Consider the following 19,567-nt stretch of genomic DNA (forward strand, 5'->3'; position numbering starts at 1 on the left):
TAATAAGAGTATATAAATATATTATATGTACATACGGATATAGGGGAGAGTAAATAAAAATTATAAGTAGATATTATTATCGTGTATAAATTTTGCCAATGTAATTATAGTTGTGAACATAGTTTTAAAAGATCTTAGCATACATAGGGACAGACCGACAGAGGGAAGTGACAGTTTTCAGAGTAATGTTCGATTAGTTGCCTAAAAGGCGCAACTAAAATTGACGTAGAAAAATGACGGTATATATATACTAACTTCACTATAACGTTACTTATACGAATGCATTCATCCATTATCGATACCTTTCATATCGATATCTGTTGCAACTTTTCGGTTATAACGTTATTTCTTACTATAAGTATAGTGTGAACTCGTTAACGTTAATGAGCCTGTTTTCGAAAAAAATATTTCAACTGTAGTGATCACGTTTTCTTTGACATATTGTCATTTTCATGTTTATAGTGTGTGTTTAATATTTTTTTTACTTTTTGAGTGTGATTTTGTATGTTTTTAACTTAACTTTTGTATAAACAAATATATGAGAAACACGATAGAGATCACCCCTGTATTTGTATATGCAATTAGAATTTGTGTATTGCAGGAATAGCTCCCAGCTGCGTTTTTAACACTATGCGGGACAGCTCAGCATTCATTGTTGTGCGTACTTTCGGGATAAAAGTACCCTATGTGTAATCCAAAGTATCAGCTACATCAATACCAAATTTTATAAAAATTGGCAAAGCCGTTTAAGCGTTAAGAAGACACAAACATACTAATTTTCACCATTATAATATTACTGGGATGGGATGTACAAATTGAACAGACATATTTTTTTTATATATTGATGATGATATACATGTATTGTATTGCATATATATTGATAGGTATCGATCAAGAAGATGTTATGATAAATTAAACTGAGTAGAAGCAAAAGAACGCGAATGACGAACTCAATATAAAGTGTTTAAAAATGCATTTAACAATACTTTTCCCTGTTTTCGCTATATTATGGACATGTAAGTGATTACGTTTGCCTTGTTGATGGATTGATTGATTGATTAATTCATAAATGCCGGAAGTATGAAATGGTTAACTTCGATTTAATTTTTTGCATTCATCACCACATTCATTCTATGACTAGTAAATTCAGTAGAATTGTCCGCGAAGGCCTAATTTCTGAATAAATGATTTGATCCGATCAAACAATAAGAAACCTATGGTTATGGATATATTTGGTTACAACTTTTGAACCGATCAAAAGTTGTAACCAAACGAACATTGAAAGTCGGGGGTTTTTAATTTGTTTAACCAATTGACTTGTTCGTAATATATGTATATGAGTTATGTAAAAACTCGTAAATTTAAAGTATTCTGGTAAATTTATTGTTCCTTTTTTTCTTTTAGCTACAACTGCCTATGTTAATTGCTATAAATGTGAAAGTACCGTACCTAGGCATGTTCAAATAGAGCCGGACAGCTGTGCGGGCGGGATGTTCAAAATGTATAAACCAATGAAAGTCCCTTGTCAGTACGGATGCCTTAAAGTTGCTGAGGAATTCCACAGTAAGGATTTAAAAGAATTAGATTATATACAATGGAGATTTAGAGGCTATCCATTCCATATTTTACACTTGAATGAACATTTGTTGCCAAAAATTAACACCACAGCGCAAAATAATAATAACAAACTTGTGAAAAAAATTATATTATACAGTAAAGACAAGTATGTAAGCAGAGTTGTCAATAATGCTGTGGCTGTTCATTTCGGCAAATAGACCCATTCAGAATATGTTGCAGTCACATAAGTAACTTCAACGCTGATTTTTAATGTAGGTCCATTGATTTTCAATGTAGGTCCATTGATTTTCAATGTAGGTCCATTGATTTTCGATGTAGGTCCATTGATTTTCGATGTAGGTCCATTGATTTTCGATGTAGGTCCATTGATTTTCGATGTAGGTCCATTGATTTTTAATGGAAGTCCATTGATTTTCAATGTAAGTATATTGATTTTCTCTCAATATCTCAATACTATTCCATACAAGGAATATACTGTTTTACCAATTATTGTTTACCCTGAAGACGACTCCCAATTTAATTTCGTCGACGCAGCCGATCTAAATAATATGAATGAACATCAGAATAGTAACAAAATCAATGTTTAAATGCAATAGTCTGTCTGTCTGAGGACAGGTGAGGTCACGACCTTTCTGATTTTATTTCTCTCTTTCTGTTCAACCTTGTTTGCTGCACTTTAGTACAAACATAGTACTGTTGTTACTTTAAGCGTCTAACATCAAGCTGTGCACAGTTTGTGCTTGCAATGAACACCTTTGCAACCGAACTTCAATGTTTTATGCCCCTAAAATTATCGTAAAACTTTTTGTTGCCAATATTTTAATAGCAGCCAAAAAATAACCTATCACAATAATAACTGAGCCGACTAATTCGTATTTTAATTTGAAATGTTGACGCAACGCAGCGCATCGGACAGGTGGGGCCGCGCCCTTACAATTGCTATTTCTCTGACGTCTGTGTTTCAGATCAAACGACGTTTGTCCGCGATTGCTGCAATATGGATCAGTCAATGAACATGAATTGCTACTATAAACTTCTACCATCAGGCTACATTATGACAACCTGTACTTGCGATGAACCCCTATGCAACCAAGCCTTAATGTTTAACGCCCATAAAGCAATCGTAAATTTTATCGTCATGGTTGTTGTAATTGCATTCAATTAAAATTATTTTGGGGACAATAACGTAATAATAACTGAGCCAAGTAATGTATTTTAATCTGAAATATCGACGCAACGCAGCGCAATGGACAGGTAAGGCCGCGCAATTGCAGTTATTTTTCCAACGTCTGTTTCAGATCGAACGGTATTTCACCGAGATTGCTGCAATTTGGAACACACCGCGAATTTTGTTTGCTACTATAGGCGTGAGCCAGCGGGGTACATAACTGCGACTTGCTCTTGCGACGAAGATATGTGTAACCGCGCCTTTATATCTCATGCTGATGTAATCGTAAAATTTCTCATTGGAGTTGTTGTTACTTTGGCCAATTAAAATTATTATGAAGACGCGGAAATAAATTATAAGTAAGTTTTTAACTGTAATACTGAAACCAATGAAACACACAAAGGGATAAACAGCCTTGGTAACTAAGAGGCAATAACAGCATTCCCAAATTAGTGTGTTAATGAACCAGATACGCAGTCAGTACATTTGTTAAATGCAAAAACATTGATCGTGGCATTCTAGATTAGGATGCGTCAAGGAAACATCATAACCTGATGCTCGGAAATGCATTTCACAATAATTTTATTTATATTAACAATATTTTGGACAAGTAAGTGATTAATCTTTGCCACAAGTCTTTGGACGCATATTTTACTATTTTTATTATCTCAGGTTCAAAAAGATTTTTAGTTGAATTAAGTTTTGGTGCGTACCCAGTAAGTTTTTTGCGCCGTCTCTTTTTTACCTTCGCTTTGGCAATCGACAGTTTCCCCCCTCCCCCGGCAAGATGACATTCATTGAAAAGTGAGCTTTAAAGTGTCCTGTGTAGGCACACTTTACATTAACAAGACGAGACCTGACAGCGAGCAGTCCGCTAATAATTAGTCATGTTGCCAGGCGACAGCGATGTGATAAAATGCGGTGTTATGACCTTAACTTTCAAGAAAAATTAAAACCTCGATTATCTATTAGGTGAAATAAAGATTTAAGATTTTGTGGTATGTTGAAATTTTAGCCAAATTTGCTCGTGTGCGCTGAGTGCAGTACATTATTCCGAAACATTATAACCGATCGCAATTACGAATGATCATTTTGCAAATGATAAATTCCAAATTTACAGAAATCTAACCGAGGGTGACGATTATTGATAAACATGATCTGATTATTGACCCAAAATCGGCGCGCAACGACAAGATAATAGACAAGATATCATTAATGACAATAAAAGGTGTAAACAATTTCAATTATGTTAAAAACTTAATTCTATTTCAGCAACAACCGCTATAAAATGTTACAAATGCACGAGAGTCGCCGACAACAATGCAACCATTAATCCTGATTCCTGTGAAGGAGGGAAATTTACAGATTATGCGCCTGAAATCGTTGAATGTCAACATGGATGCGTCAAAGCTATCGAGGAGAGCCGGAGTAAGTATTTGACTACTGTGTACCAATCCTGATGATCCTTTGAGGCAGTTAAGACTGCCTGTGATCGAAAGGTCCAGGTTCGAACTATACATATAAGTCTTGGTATACGAATTCGTATACCAAGACTCAATTATAGTAGTTTTTATAGACCACCACCTGCTTTCGGTGAAGGAAAACATCGTGAGGTGAGACCGACTGCCTGACGTCCATACTGTTTGGGATGTTATTGCCAGTCACTTGTCGGTCTGTCTCTTATCTTTTTAGACAAATATCTAGGTCTTATTTTAGGCGGGAACCACATGCTCAAGTTATAAAAATTTGTAAACAAATGATTGGATATATTTTAGCGTTAACATCAACGACACGTGGTTGCGCAGACGCATCAAATCCTATCGGTTGCCGGACAAACGTTGAAAGTTATATGAAGAGTCAGTTTTGCGCTTGCAATGAAGACTTGTGCAATAGTGCAGTGTGTGGTGCGTCTCATGTTATATCATATGTTATTATAATTTTGGTGAAATTAAATATTTTTTAGTTTCGTTGATTTTAATTTTATTCTACAAACTATGCAACTTCGTACGTATATCGTATATTCTTCCCGTGAGAATTTTGGGAAATTCTCTCTTATTTCTCCCTTATACTATCTAAGAAACCTATATACCAAATTTCAACTTATAAAGCTCAGTAATTTCGGATATGTGTTGTATACGGTAGAATCTTATATACAAAGTATTTTTTTTTAATCGAAGGAAAGATTGAAGCTAGAAGATGTAAAGAAATGTTGCAAGAAGAACATGTTTCATCTAAAATATGTAGATGAAATAAATATACTAATCACTAGACAGAAGTCGTGTATATATATATGTAGTCGTGTATATGTATGTCGTATAGTGTGGTAAAAACAGAGCAAAATGGAAAATACTTCATCATCACATTGATATTGAGTTAGTTTCCAAAGAAATTGATGACAAAAAGGGTTTTGTATATTGACGATTGATTGGGTGTTCTGATTATTTTCTTAGTTATGTCCTTATGAAAAAGACATGGTAAAATCTGAAAAATTATATGATAAGCTGTACTTGAGTTTTAATCAGGCATTTTAATAGATTTAATTACCACTAATATGGTTCATCAGGAAAATTTATGGTTCTAAAATAGTTCCTTGGGGTACACCAATACTAAAACTTTTAACTATTAAACCCAACGGTGTTACTGTTCATATAACATTGAAATGTTTTAGCATAGCTTACTGCCTCATCTTTTGTTCCTTTGTAATGCCATATTTAATGACTTGCAAAAGCATCTGATAGGTGATACAATCAATCAAACGCCAATGAAATATCTGCACTAATTTCACTTATTTACTTAAGCATTATATGGCGGCAGGTAAATGTATCAAGTGCCTTTAGGTGCCTTAAATAAAGTCTGACACCAGTGTTAGCTATAAGACACACTCGATAAGAAAATAATTATGCATTTATGGATCAAAAATTAGACCAGTCCAGTTCAATCAGAAGGTACTATCACCGTCGTTTATTGTTACGCATTTGACATCACATTACGTAGTACCACCTAAAACATAGTAGCAAGACGTGACATAAATTTTCGGGTAGTTATCGACGGCGCAACTTGGCGCTTGCTTGTAGCGGAGTGCCGGCGGGTGTCGGCCGGCCGGGGTGAGGGCGTAGTGCGCATGTGCGGGGTATGAGGTAGAAGGGGGAGGAGGGAGCGTGGCCGATGCTGCAGTGCCGCGGAGTTACGTCACGTGGTAGGTTGTATTGCGCTCCGCTTCGCAGCGGTACGTGGTTCGCGAAGAGGAACGGTGCCGCTGTGGTTGTGAAGTTATACTGTGTGATTTGATGTAAATTTGAGTACCTAGTACCTAATAGGTCCCGAAAAAATAAGAAAACTGGAGTATTCTATAATCAGGAAATATTTTTTTGTTAGAATCAAAAGTTTAATGTTACTATGTCACGCGTAGATGATATTTAGTGAAACGCTTGCCATAAAATGTGGATTAATAGGTTCATTTTTAAATTATCAATTGACAATAAAATAAAATATCAAGGGCACTCTTATTCCCCTTGGTGGGAATGAGCGTAACATAAGGTCAAAAGTTGACCTTTTCAGTAGGTGTTCTGTCTGTGGTGGTTTAGGCGTGTACTTTAGATTTTAGGTTGTGGGTTCGAATCCCCCTAGAAATGTATTTTCTGTTCGGTCAAAGAATATTAATAAGCTCGTTTCCTATCAACGGATTATCAATGGATGTATTTTCATGTTTTAAAAACTGCGTCTTGATGGTTTAGAAATTGATGACTTAATTCATATTATTTAATTAAGTTTGTAAGGTTGGAACATATAAATTAATTAAAATAAAATAAGCATACACTTAATGTCTGTATTTCTATTCTTATAAACCTTATAATAAGGTTCAAGTTAGGAAGGTTAGGGCAACATTGAGATAAAAATATCCACTATGATAATTTTTTTCTGGAATGTAATTTTAAAGTCATGTTTAGATAAAACTCTCATACAAAATATTTGATCCATGTGCGGGCGAAAATGTTGAGTACTTATGAATAATACTGTTATTTCCAGTTAACTTTCTTTTCACAGTTGACTTCCTTTGATGCCTGAAAATACCACATAAAATGGTGTCTGATATCTCTGACCACTGTGCAAAAATCTCAGTAAATATAAAGAAATAAATATACAAACCAGATACTGTTTTTCATCAAGTACTACGTAGGTTTGAAATCAGAAGAATTAAACATGATCCTCGGTCTCAAAACTAATGTTTTGAGAGAGAGAATGTTTTACAATTATGAAACCTAATATTGACCCTTGGGGCACGCCTAATAAGTCGTAGACGGTAGACCTACCTAACACAATTTACAGTAAAATAACTTGGAGCTTATAATATTCTTTGATGATGACTTGATGTAAAGAAATAAATATAATATTATAACACGGATTACACGGACACTGATTGATGATACGATCAATCAAATGCATTTAAAACAACAGTACTAAATTCGCTAGTTACAGTAATGAAGATATGAACTTAACCATGCAATATGACTGCCCGGAATCCCCTAGCATTAACTTTGGTTAAATACAAACGACGGACTAAAAAATAAGTGAAAATTAGTGTTAATGATGGCGGAAAATGTGATGGAGAGGTGAAAAATGCGGTGGCTTGCGGTGGTAGTGACGTTGTGCCTGGCTTTGCACGGCGCGGCGGGCGGTTGTGGAGTGGCAGAATTCGCGTGTAGGAGTGGCGCTTGCGTTCGTTTGGATTCGTTTTGCGATGGCACTGCGCAGTGCGCAGATGGCAGTGACGAACCTCCCCACTGTTCCGTCTGCAATCGGACGTATTATGGCCGCGCAGGAGTGGCGTATTCTCTAGGAGTGAGAGAGGCGCCGCGTGCGCCGTTCCTCTGCCATCTAACGTTCACCGCTGGGGGTGGAGCTCACGGGGATATTGTGCAGCTGGCTTTTGACAAGTTCCAAGTCGGCCGCTATGAGCCTGGTGCTTTGGATGGATGTCCTGACGGGTGTGTATTCTGTTTTTATCAGTTAACTGATTTGGTATAAAATTGCAATAACTAGTTTTTGATATTTCAGCCGATCTATATAATTTAGATGGAAATGACTGTCCCGTTATTATATAGTCCATGTTTTTTTGCAAGGATTTCATATAAGTTGAAGTATTTACTATTTCGATGGTGTTTCGTTCCACAAAATTGCGAATAACAGCTATGAGTTTTTGTAACAATTGGAAGTATCAACTTTAAAAGCATTTTCCTGGTTGCTTCCTCAGATGAATAAATTTAACGCTGCAAAAGATGAGATAAGATGAGAAGAACCAGACGTGATACAGTAATGACGACATAGGACTAAGGTTCAGTGGCGTATACCTCTTGGTTCTTGAAGCAAATACCTGTTGAGGAAAACGCTCATCTTTACACGCGCCCCCAATTTGGGGTATACTATCAGATCGGCACCCGTGGTAACTGGAGCCTTCCTCCCAGGTCCATTAGCAGTTACAATATTACTTCTTCATACGGGGTTAGTTAAGAGTAAAACAAAAAACCGGTTAAATGCGAGTTGAACTCGCCTGTAAAGGGTCTGTACGATACCAAAATCCAATGTTTTTATTCAATCGTGTTATGTTTTACAATAAGTAATCTTACTGAATGTGAATTTTGAATGTACTTAATAGATTTGGTACTCATAAACGCTAACCTATTTATAATAATAGTATAGGTACTATTATATTATATTGGAGCGTTTGTAGTATAGATACTATTATTATAAAGAGGTAAGCGCCTCAAACATACAAACTCACAAGTTTGTATGTTTGAGGCGGGTAATCTCCGAAACTACCGAACCGATTTCAAAAATTCTTTCACCATTTAAAGGTACATTATCCAAGATTGCTATAGGCTATATTTTATCTCAAAATTCCCACGAGAGCGAAGCCCCGGGCAACATCTAGTAATATATAATATGGATAACATTGTATTATTTTATGAAAAGACGTTACGTGTATATGTAATACTTACAGTAGTAATTTCACCAACTTAGTCAATTTGGTCGTGTCAGACTGTAGTAATTTGAACCTTAATGATATTAGCAATTAGGTAATTGTAGCATCTTTGTCCCAACGATCAGGAAGGGGTCTAAGTGATACCATTCGTTTAAGGAATAAAATAGGGTAAATTACAAGGTCAGAAAATTAAAAAAATATATGTATGCCCTAGATAAAATAGATATATAAGACCACTGTGATAGTGCATATAGTGTAACAATGCAGCTGGAGCACTATACGAAAATTTAAAGTTGGTTGGAAGGTCCTTTTCAAAAAAACATTAAAATTATAAAAGTAAACTCAATCATCGTAAAAACTAAAATTTTAAAACAACTTTTGTTGAAGTCAACGGCATGAATGCAATAGGTATAAATGCCTACCCTATTTTCGCTAAGATATTAGAGTGGATCATTCAATCGTGATATTAGAGTGGATCATTTATCCACGAGTCCAAAAATGTGTGATTTTATTTTTGTCATATCTTTGAAAGTATTGACATGAGTAGAATAGAATATCTATTCAATGTGCGATGGCGTAGTGGTTCTGGTGCTTAGCTTGTGATAGTTGCAGTTAAGTCACTTTCTTAATGGTCGGTCCTTGGATGGGTGAATCTCCAGCTACGCCATGCTTCCCGGCTGCATTGGCAGTCATTAAAACCCACCTATTTGCTTTGGGCCGGCGTGTCATGAATATAAACTCCACCTGTAAGCAAGGCCAATGCTCCAGGAGTGGGAACATTAAAGTGACTAACGATGATATATTTTTTATGATCACTATCATAATCAACAGTCATTTTAAACGTCCCCACTGCTGGGGCACTTACCTTACGGATGGATAACTGCTGGGGCACTTACCTTACGGATGGATAACCAGTTTGGGCCATGATCCACCACGCGGGCCCATTGCCGATTGGCGGGCTTTAACGACTGCAAATAAAACCGGGACCACGGAGGAGCTCAAGATAATTTTGGTCACCCATCCAATAACCGACCATTGTGAACATCTCTGCGAAGGCGCTAATCACTACGGCATTGGTAGGTGCTAACAATGTATCTACTTTCAATGTATCACTTATTCATCAAATAAAATAAGAAATTTAGAAAAATTTCCATGCAATGCAATAAAGTACTAGTTTTCTATGATTTAGATAGTTTTATTTCAAAAACATTAATATCAATGAGAAAGTTGCTATTATCACAAATATTGTATCAAAAAATAACGAATTGTGTTTTGGCTTGGTAACTTGTTGTTTTAGCAAAGTTCAGGAAAAGAAGTTTCGCGAAAAATATAGTGCTTTCTGGATTCCCAAAATGCACTAAATTTTGTCTATAAATAAATATAAATATATAGTAAATAAATATATTAGGACAAATCACACAGATTGAGCTAACCCCAAAGTAAGTTCGAGACTTGTGTTATGGGATACTAACTCAACGATACTATATTTTATAACATATACATATATATATATATATATATATATATATATATATATATATATATATATATATATATATATATATATATATATATAGAGATAAACATCCAAGAGCCGGGTCAATCAGAAAAAGATCATTTTCCATCATGACCCGACCGGGGATCGAACCCGGGACCTCTCGGTTCAGTGGCTAGAACCATACCACTGCTCAACCGAGGTCGTCAAACATCATTTAATTTAGAATATGACGTGAAAAATTGCCTGTGAAGGCCTAATTTCTGAAATGATTTGATTTTGATTTTGACAGAAGAGAGGAGCTTACTTTCGCATTCATAATATTTGTTAGGCTAATCCTAACTATGTGGTGTTAAAAGAATGCTTTTAATCCTACATACTTTGTGAATCTATTCGGACCAATTCATGGGACAGCGTCTCCGATTCTCTTTCCATATATTGTCCCAGTCAACAGCTTTTCCAGGTCATTAATTTATGAACGTCATTCTAAATATCCCAATATTTTACATTCGGTCGAACTGTAAGATCTCGATAACACAGTATTTAAACTTAATTGCAAAAAATACTTTATATAAAAGTATTGCAAATTACAATATGGACTTGACCTCAGACATAATATTAACTTTTGACATTAAAAGCATTATCTAACAGTCGACCATTGGGTCATACATAAGGGTCATACAAAGAATTGGTATAGCTAGAGTTTCCACCTTTTTGTAGAAAAAAAAAACAGTATTCACATAAAAATATTTCAAAAAATATATACATATATTGTTAATTCGTGAAATAAAAAAAAATAAAACTACGTCTCGAATTTGACATGCATTTGTTAACAGGTACATGCAATTATCGGAGCTGGGCCGGCCTTTCACCGGGGGGTCCTGGTGCGGGGAGGCGGGGGGCGCGGCGCTGTACTACTCAGAGACGGCGACCGTCACAGTATCCGTCAAATTGTTCAGGGCTCGTCTTGGCGAGCCGTTCTCCTTCCAGCTGCGATATAAGTTTCTGCAGCAACGGGACGCTGTAGTCAGGTCAGTATGTCTTAAAGTTAACGGCCCGGCGTCTCTTCGTTCGGTTAAAAGCATTATAAATTATATTAAACCTTCTTCTTGAATTACTTTAACCATTGAAAAACCTGAATCCGTTGCGTAGTTTTTAAGATCTAGGCATACATAGGAAGAGACGGTCGGGAAACAACTTTGTTGTATTCATGTAGTGCATCCGATATCCGTTTCCCGCTGGAATTCCCTTCTTAGTGCTATCCTTCACTCACCAGGGAACCTACATGCCAAATTTCAGCTTCCTATGCCCAGTAGTTTCGGCTGTACATTGTTTGTCAGTCCGTCAGTCACTCAGTAATAGAAGAGTTTTATATCTATAGACAGTATTTCAAAAAGCTACAAATTATTATATCGTCCACTCACTGCTGAGAGTAAAAGCCGAAAGGAACTCAGTTTAACAACCTTAACACGCCAGAAAGGCTTATCATTATTGTTTTTTTTTTTACATATTTTAATAGTATAATAAAGTACATTACATGGTTAAAAAGCACACAAAAAATATGTTATGATTGTGATCGAGTGCTGATAATTAAACCTTCATACAGATACAACGTTTCACGCACAACACGCAAAAACTACTGGATGGAATTTGATGCGGTTTTCACAGTTGTATAGCGGATAGTCTAACTTAAAATCTGGTATAGGTTTTATCGCGATACGTTGCTTAGAACCCGAGATATTGACAATAATAATTTATGAGCGGACGGACTTCATAAATGCAAGCGAAGTCGCGTGCAAAAGCTAGTATACAATAAATTGATTTTAAAAGCATTGTCTTCCTGCGCACCGATGATGGTGTGTCCCTAAATTTTCCAGAAACTCTTCTATTGCTGATGCACCGTCATGACACTCATAGACGCGCGTGAGTCCGTCTTCATAAATCGGTTATGTTTGGTCCAGGTTCGGCGCCATGGAAGCACCGTTGGAGCGAGGCGCTGTCTCCCCCGGCACGTACTGTACCCGGACATATGAGGAGTGCCACCGCAAGCCCTGCCGACTGCAGTCACCCAACTACCCTGGCATGTACCCAAGGTAATCATACCTTTTTACTTTTTCATAACAGAGCTATGGTGTTTCCCTCGATGATGGACCTTTTTGTATTACTGCAACACCTATTGTTCCTGGTTGTTCTTTCTGTGTTTTTTTTTATATCTGCAATGTTTATGTCTTGTTGTTTCTTTACAAATAAATATTTTATCTATCTACCCTCAGTATTATGACCAGCGATACGCCTAATCACAACTACGTTTTTAAAAAGAATTCATAGTTTTTTTGAACCCATGCATAATATAATTTGGTTTTGTTTGTGGTCGTGTGTACAGACAATTGTTTTTCTGGAATAAAATGCATAAATTTGACTTGTACTTATGTGTTTATTCTTGTCACTTCTTTACCTCTTTCATAACAGTTCATAAAAACATTTTTCGTTATTCGTGGTCCTAATATTTAGGCTATTATTGATGGTGGATGGAGAGATTCAACAATATTTTTTTGTCTAGGAACGTGACATGTTACTGGAGTTTACGACAGAAAGACATCCCGACGTGCAAACACGCCATGATCTCCGTACGCCAGGAGTACTCTCACAAGATGCAGATCAAACGATCTATATCCATGGCAAGGTCAGCAACATAGGAAAAAAATCATCAATTTTTACATGATAATAGTGCTATCAATTATTGGTAATATTTGAAATAGACATAAATGTATGTCTCCTGACAATAAGCAACGTCATACAATGAGCAAAAATGGAAATTACAGTAGGTATTCATTACTTTCCTGCTCACCGTAGGTGCTATCAGTGGTATTTTTAATGGTACACTCTAATGAATAAAGACATTAATTAAATGGTACTGGTCAACTGGTACTACAGAGACTACTTCTATGAAGCTCTCTTCTTGTACGAAGATAAAGTAATACTCGTATACTTGAATTTGAAATCTCCTGACACAGCTTGAACAAAACTGGTCGAGCAGTACGAGCGTGGCGGGAATGCACCGGAGAAAGAGACAGGTTGATCTTCTACGACGGCGGCAGTACAGATGACCCGGTCCTTGTCGAGTTCTGCGGCGGAGACTGGCTGCCCAGGGTCACTTCCAGAGGACCAGAGATGCTGGTGGCCTTCCACTCATCGCCTTTCAGCGCCCCGCTGAAGTCCGCAGCGCCACAAGCCCCGTTAAGAGGATTTGAATTGGATGTTGATGTTGTGTTTGCTGACTCTGATTCGCTCGATTATGCGAGGTAAGTCGGGTCCTGGTTGCATTCGTGGCTCTCTCTCTTCCTCGCGTGTTCTCGGTTACTCGGAGCTATGACGCCCCGAAGGGTGTGCGTAAAAATCAATCCTTACATTTTAAAAGCTATGATTTTACAACCAGTTGCTTGCCAAAGCCTGCTTGACTTCAACCTCCTTTGGGGATGTTATTGTTGCCTATCAGCTTTTATATGTACCACATCCACGGGAGGTATTAGAAGTAGTCCTATTCTAGGGCGGGACCACACACCACACGGTCTCATTCATGACTGTGCCCCTAAAATCGTGGTGCTTGAAAATAAACCTTGAAATTTTTAGGATTCGGTTGTGATTGTACCTGTTGTCAAACCAAATTGGAAATGCTATTTTCGCTCATCTACCACCAACGTTATGAGTTTCTTAGTCCCCTTGTACAAAATTCACAAGAGTGAGATAGAAGAGATAGAAGATAAAAGTTGATGGCTTGTCACACAGAGAGGCGCGGCGTTGTGAATTCCATGTGAAAGCCTCATCTTCAGAAGAGGAAGGAAACACAACCGCCATGGGCAATGGGAGAGGCAGACGAGGTAGACTAAGAGCTCCATCACATACTTTGCCTCCGAATACGACGTGCACTTGGACCTTTCATGGCAGACCTGGTAAGATCCTACAAAAATAAAATATTCATGTACTAAATGTTGCTATTAAAAAAAAATACGAATTCAGGATAGTTGGTAGCGCCTTGCCTGGTAAACATCATCGTTTTCATGTCCTATTTCATATTTTGTGTGGTAGAAAAAGGTTGAAAAAGGAAGAAGAAGATATGATGTGATCTCCTTTCTAAAACTGTCACTTTTACTATATTCTTGGTTGGTAGGTGACCTGGTCTGGATCTACTTTTCAAGCTTCACCCATTACTCTCTGGTGGAGCAGAGGCGAGTCGAGAGTGGAGAGAGAGATGAAGAGAACGCATTGATCCCGCCAATACTACGGCCAACACCTGCGCCTGCGCAAGTTAGTATATCGATTTGTGCTTATCGTTTCTGGTAAATATTCTTAAAATAAATAATTCGACACACATATTTCACATGCCATAGGGTCGCGAGACAGGTGGTGGCTGCGCAGTGGAGTTGCGCATTTGGGACGGTGGGGGGGAGTCGCTGCTTGGCCACTACTGCGACGCAACGCCTGCTCTGTGCGCGCGCGCAGCGCTCGCTAACGCAACGCGAGCTCCCCGACCATGCTCGCCGCCCGATGGGTACGAACTACTATGACTACAATGAAAATATGATATTAACTCACATTTTTCTTTATCGGTTGTTCTTACGATCATAACGAATGATTAATTCTTCATCACTTTTTGGACATAGACTATTATCTGCTTTCTATGCTTTTTGATTCGGTATATGTCTATTTCTTCACCAAGTACCTTCATCCTGATCTTCCTTTCTTTTTTATATACTTAATCCATAAATTGGTGGTAGGTATGTGTCGACAGCTGCGATGCTTTCAATGGCAGCAACTTCCAAACCCGGCACTGCGACGCACCCTCTAGCATTCTCATTACATTATGAGTTTGTTGATGCCAGATTAGAAGGTCTATCGATGCCCGAAGACCACAGAAAAAAGCGGACTATGCCAGCGGAATGTGCAAGAGTTTTGACAACTCCCGGAGATTTTGCGTCGCCGAGGAACGCCTTATGGTTCGGACGCGGAGGAGCTAGAAGCTTGAGATGCGTGTACAGGATCCAGGGAAATGGTGGGAAAGTCTTAGTCGAACTGACTTCGGCAACCTTCGGCCGGGAGCCGATTTGTTCGACCAAGCCCGATCCGGTTACTGGGAGGCCGTCTTGCGTGATTGAACCTCCGTTGGAGCCTCGACTTGAAGATGAAACTAACACAGAAGTGGATGAATTGGATGACGATGATGAGTTTTCGCTGAGAGTCCCACATTTGCAAGTTTATGAGTCACCGTGGCCAGGATACAGGGTTAGTTGCGCTAAATTCATGAGCTTTATATTTAAGAATTATTTAGTTTCTGACTGTGTATAACATGTACAATGTTATGTTTACTTATTCTTATCCCGGGTTAAAGTTAAATGAAATACTTATGTTTTGATGCTTCAATATTTAAACACTAAATAATATATAAGAAAAGCCTGCAGTAGCGCTGCAGGTTTCAACAATATTATTTTATTTATGGTGAGTTTTAAATGAATGTAAATATCTGAATTATAGCATTTTTATATAAAAGAATCCGTGTAAGCACTAATATACATAGAGAAAGAAAATATCACTTAAATGGGATTTTAAGATCAAACGTTTGAAAGGAATAGTTAAATATCTCTCCATTTAACTATTTCTTTCAAAGGTTTGATCATGATGAAGATGAAGCTATTCCAAACTTCGACCAGGTGCCAGTTGCATGCATATGCGACAACAGCAGCGCACCGCTTCAACTAGAATCGCTCGGCGGAGCGCTAGAACTGGAGCTGGTAGCGCCAAGGCTGAGGCCGGCGGAAGACCAGCGGCACTTACAGTTCCGAGGGACTTGGACGCGCCACGCCGCACCGCCTTGCGCTTCACGGAGGAGACTGGCGCCGCCGGGACAGAGGGTGCATTTGCTGTATCCTTACTCGTAAGTTATGCTTTTCTCAGGGTTTATCTGTGTTTTGATTGGGTTAATTTCAGTATTTTCATCGTCTGTGTAAATTCTATTTCAGTTTTGTCCTAAAACGTGTACTTAATTATGTTTAATTGCGTAGCGTAGTAACATATACACGGCAGTGTATTATGCCAAGTTCAAGAAAAGACACTGCTGGATTACTATTGGGTAATTTTTCCTCGAAAACATTTTTTTTATTACAAATAGGAGTTATTTCAATCGTTCCTTATAATGCCGGGGTAAAATCAACTTTTTAATATATTTTAAGGCCCAGGATGGCAAACGAGCTGATGGTGAGTGGTCAACGCAGCCCAGAATAATCAAAATACTTTGTTGGCAGTGACAACCGAATCTCAGAATGCGGCGAGACCCCCTTCTTACTCGTAGCGCGTGGTAACCGCAGCGTATTCCTGAGAGTGTGGGGGGAAGAACTACCAGCCATGGACCCCCCACCGTGCCACACCACCAATAGAGTATTTGTCTATGATGCGCAAGATGAGCGGTACGTCCTATATTAAAACTGTTTAATCCCACCAAAATTGCAAATGTAAAAAGTTCGCCAAGTCCATATATAGACAACTTTGTCAAAATATGACTTGGCCTCAGGAAAATAAAATCGATCAACAACACTCGTTTTCTACAGGTTGATCCGAGTGATATGTCCTGGTGGTGGCGAGCGCACAGTCCACGTGTTCACCGACGATTGGTGGGGGCGGGGCGTGCGGGGAGCGGGCACGAACGGTGCACAAGCCGCTGCGTTGCTCGTGGTCTGGTCTGCGCGGGAGTCTGGCCACGCCCACTTCTCCTGGATGGAAGTGTGGCGCGCCGGACCCACACCTGCATTGCAAAGACTAACCGGAGTCGAAGTCTGGCCCAACGTGAGTCAGCAATGCGCGCACCCATGTATTTCTCTCGGCGCGTGTATGGAGCGTGATTTGTGGTGTGATGGCGAGACGGATTGTCCTGGAGGAGGGGACGAAGCAGGTGGTTGTGGGGCGACAGCTAGGATATTAGCAGCTTTAGCCGCGCCAGCTGTAGCCGGCGCTGCAGCGGGAACGGCAGCGGCGGCTGGGTTACTGGTGCTAGCTTGCGTCGCCGTTTGTCGGAGACGACGTCGACGCGCCGACAAACAGCTACTCGGCGCTTTGGCCGCTGGACGGAGATTGACAGAAGAATTATTGTATGACGCGTCAAGAACTTCTTCTACGGTGTCCTCCTGACGGCGCGAGCGCTCCGTCGAGTACATACACGTGGACAGAGAGACCACGGTGTGACGGAGCGCTGACGTTGTATATACGGACCCGGTACCGGGCTGTGATAAACTCACTCTTATCCTCGTTAAGTTATTCTCTCGTTGCGTTGTTGTAAATATTTTTTAATTGTTTGTTTGACGGAGCCTGATGGATGTGTGAGTGAGCGAGCGTGTGCGAGGCTCTGTCGCGACGTGTGTGGCACGCGAAGGTGCTATTTATGTTTAGTTATGGACGAATGTTCGCACAGAGCTGGGTATCGGATAACAAGAGATATTTCATTTTGGAAAAGTGAAATGTTTCTGAATCCTTGATGAATTACAAAAATGAAATCAAACTCTTCCAATATCGAGCTAAAAGTCTAACCTTCTACTGCCATTCAAAAATATATTTGTATTTCTAGGGCTTCTATTTCGGAAACTTGTGAGTTGCAAGTTTTTCATAAATATGAATAGCCAAAGATCGGGAACACAATTCGCTCAGAGCCAATATAGACAACGTCACTGTTTTTGAGTCACCCGTTCCGAAAATAGGACCCCTGGATTTTCATTTAATTTTATCGATCGATTCCCTAGTCTGTGCGACATCGCATTCCGATTTATCGACGAACTGTCCCGTCCCCGTTCCCACACCTTCGGAACGCTCAAATAAACACAGTTCATGTGAACTTTGAATGTGTTTCATTTCGTAACTCGATTGTATTTATATGTAAGTATGCACATAATGTATGTATATATCGTCATCGCGATCTTGTGATCTATATTAAGTATTCTGGTTTGACTTCGGAATCATTGATATAAATTTTCAGAAAATCTTATCTTCAAAAATTATGTTTCTTTATCCAGAACTCATATTGTAGTATTGAATTATTAAAAAAAAACATTTTCTTTCATGTTTATTTATATAGTTCGAGATAACGGATTGAAATTTAATTGTATTGAAATAAGTTTCAAATAGTTTCATTCAGAAAGTCATATAATTATTCAATACATTTTCCTATAACGTTTCTTTAATTGATAACAGTGATTCTGAAGTTTAGCAGCTGGTATATAACCCGGTGTTTAAATGAAAGACAAATTGACACATTCACCAAAAACTTATTATGTAAGTACTATGAGTTATACGACCCATTTCAAAGAGATGGAAACTTTTGACAGTTCCACAAGTATTTCAATAAAATTTACTAACATAGTTTTGGGATTGAGTTAGGAGCTCTCGGATAGTGATATACGGGACTAGAAAGTGTTACGGTGTAAATGTGTGATTTTCTGTCATTCAGTACATCGGGTAACGTGAATATCGGACATATTTTTAAATATTACGCGATCGAAGTTCGCCCAGTTTGATTATTTTAGAGTTGTTGCATCGATGAGAAACTAAAACAAAAACGAATCGGAGCCAAACTGTTACTATAATCAAACCAAACCTTCAAACGTTAAAATAAAGTTTATTATGTCTTTTTAATGCGTGAAATTAAATATACACGAATTTTGTTAAAAGTAATAAGACGTCAACCCATTTATAACATATCCAACTAATGAAAACAATCGTAAACAAATGTTTGAATTGACTCACAAAAACAGGTGAGAAAAATTCAATTTTCGTTCAACTCATAATCTCACCGGTTTTTATTGAGTCACACATTTCAAAAATAGACCCATGGGGCCGGAACTTTATTCTCACAAATAAATATAAGTCTTACTTACTTGTTTATGAGAACTTGGCGATTTCGTTCGCGTGGTTTTTCCCAATGCGTCCGTGTAAGTGCGCAGTAGCGATGCACGTAGCGTCCGTAGCAGCACGAAGTTCAATAAAGTCACCTGAAATAACACATAGTTTGTATTTTTCACCACCATGAGCGCTCCGCCTTGTCTGTAACATGACATGTGATTTGGCATGTAACTTGTCTTTAGCTTTGAGTCCTTATTACTTGCCAATTAACTATATAATAAATACAATGTACAAATACATCTAAATAATCGAACACGATAATTAAATACGAATAATAAATACTTTACGATTTCAAAATTGCGACGTCACAAGATTTGACAAGCTCCATATAATTTTTGTTTTTAACTTCAGAAAAAAAGTATATTTCCTTTGTTGGAAAATAGTCCACTGTTGCCAATAAATATCAATT

The 19,567-nt window shown here is 38.3% G+C and overlaps 1 protein-coding gene and 1 long non-coding RNA gene across 23 annotated transcripts; both read left to right on the forward strand.

Annotated features, from left to right (window-relative positions):
- Window positions 1-422: 422 nt before the first annotated feature.
- Window positions 423-4,716, forward strand: LOC128673222 (uncharacterized). Of its 8 annotated transcripts, none has more exons than XR_008405061.1 (7): window positions 423-502; window positions 885-1,016; window positions 1,405-1,563; window positions 2,544-2,783; window positions 2,877-3,105; window positions 4,019-4,174; window positions 4,522-4,716. It is a non-coding gene; the product is annotated as an uncharacterized LOC128673222 (long non-coding RNA). The 8 variants fall into 8 exon arrangements; XR_008405058.1 differs by having other exon boundaries at window positions 461-657; XR_008405060.1 differs by having other exon boundaries at window positions 461-565.
- Window positions 4,717-5,916: 1,200 nt separating this feature from the next.
- Window positions 5,917-19,258, forward strand: LOC128673112 (uncharacterized). Of its 15 annotated transcripts, none has more exons than XM_053750730.2 (13): window positions 5,917-6,035; window positions 7,223-7,731; window positions 11,058-11,252; window positions 12,183-12,314; window positions 12,782-12,904; window positions 13,236-13,523; window positions 14,008-14,171; window positions 14,390-14,526; window positions 14,610-14,770; window positions 14,997-15,501; window positions 15,927-16,150; window positions 16,518-16,679; window positions 16,821-19,258. In XM_053750730.2, the coding sequence occupies exons 2-13, from the start codon at window positions 7,364-7,366 to the stop codon at window positions 17,395-17,397; spliced, it is 3,036 nt and encodes a 1,011-aa protein (XP_053606705.1). In that variant the 5' UTR covers window positions 5,917-6,035; window positions 7,223-7,363; the 3' UTR covers window positions 17,398-19,258. The 15 variants fall into 15 exon arrangements, with proteins under 15 accessions (XP_053606705.1, XP_053606713.1, XP_053606711.1 ...); XM_053750738.1 differs by having other exon boundaries at window positions 5,924-6,023; XM_053750736.1 differs by having other exon boundaries at window positions 5,924-6,007.
- Window positions 19,259-19,567: the final 309 nt, after the last annotated feature.

The sequence above is a fragment of the Plodia interpunctella genome, chromosome 10 (genome assembly GCF_027563975.2).
Source record: "Plodia interpunctella isolate USDA-ARS_2022_Savannah chromosome 10, ilPloInte3.2, whole genome shotgun sequence".
Classification (NCBI taxonomy): Eukaryota; Metazoa; Arthropoda; class Insecta; order Lepidoptera; family Pyralidae; genus Plodia; species Plodia interpunctella.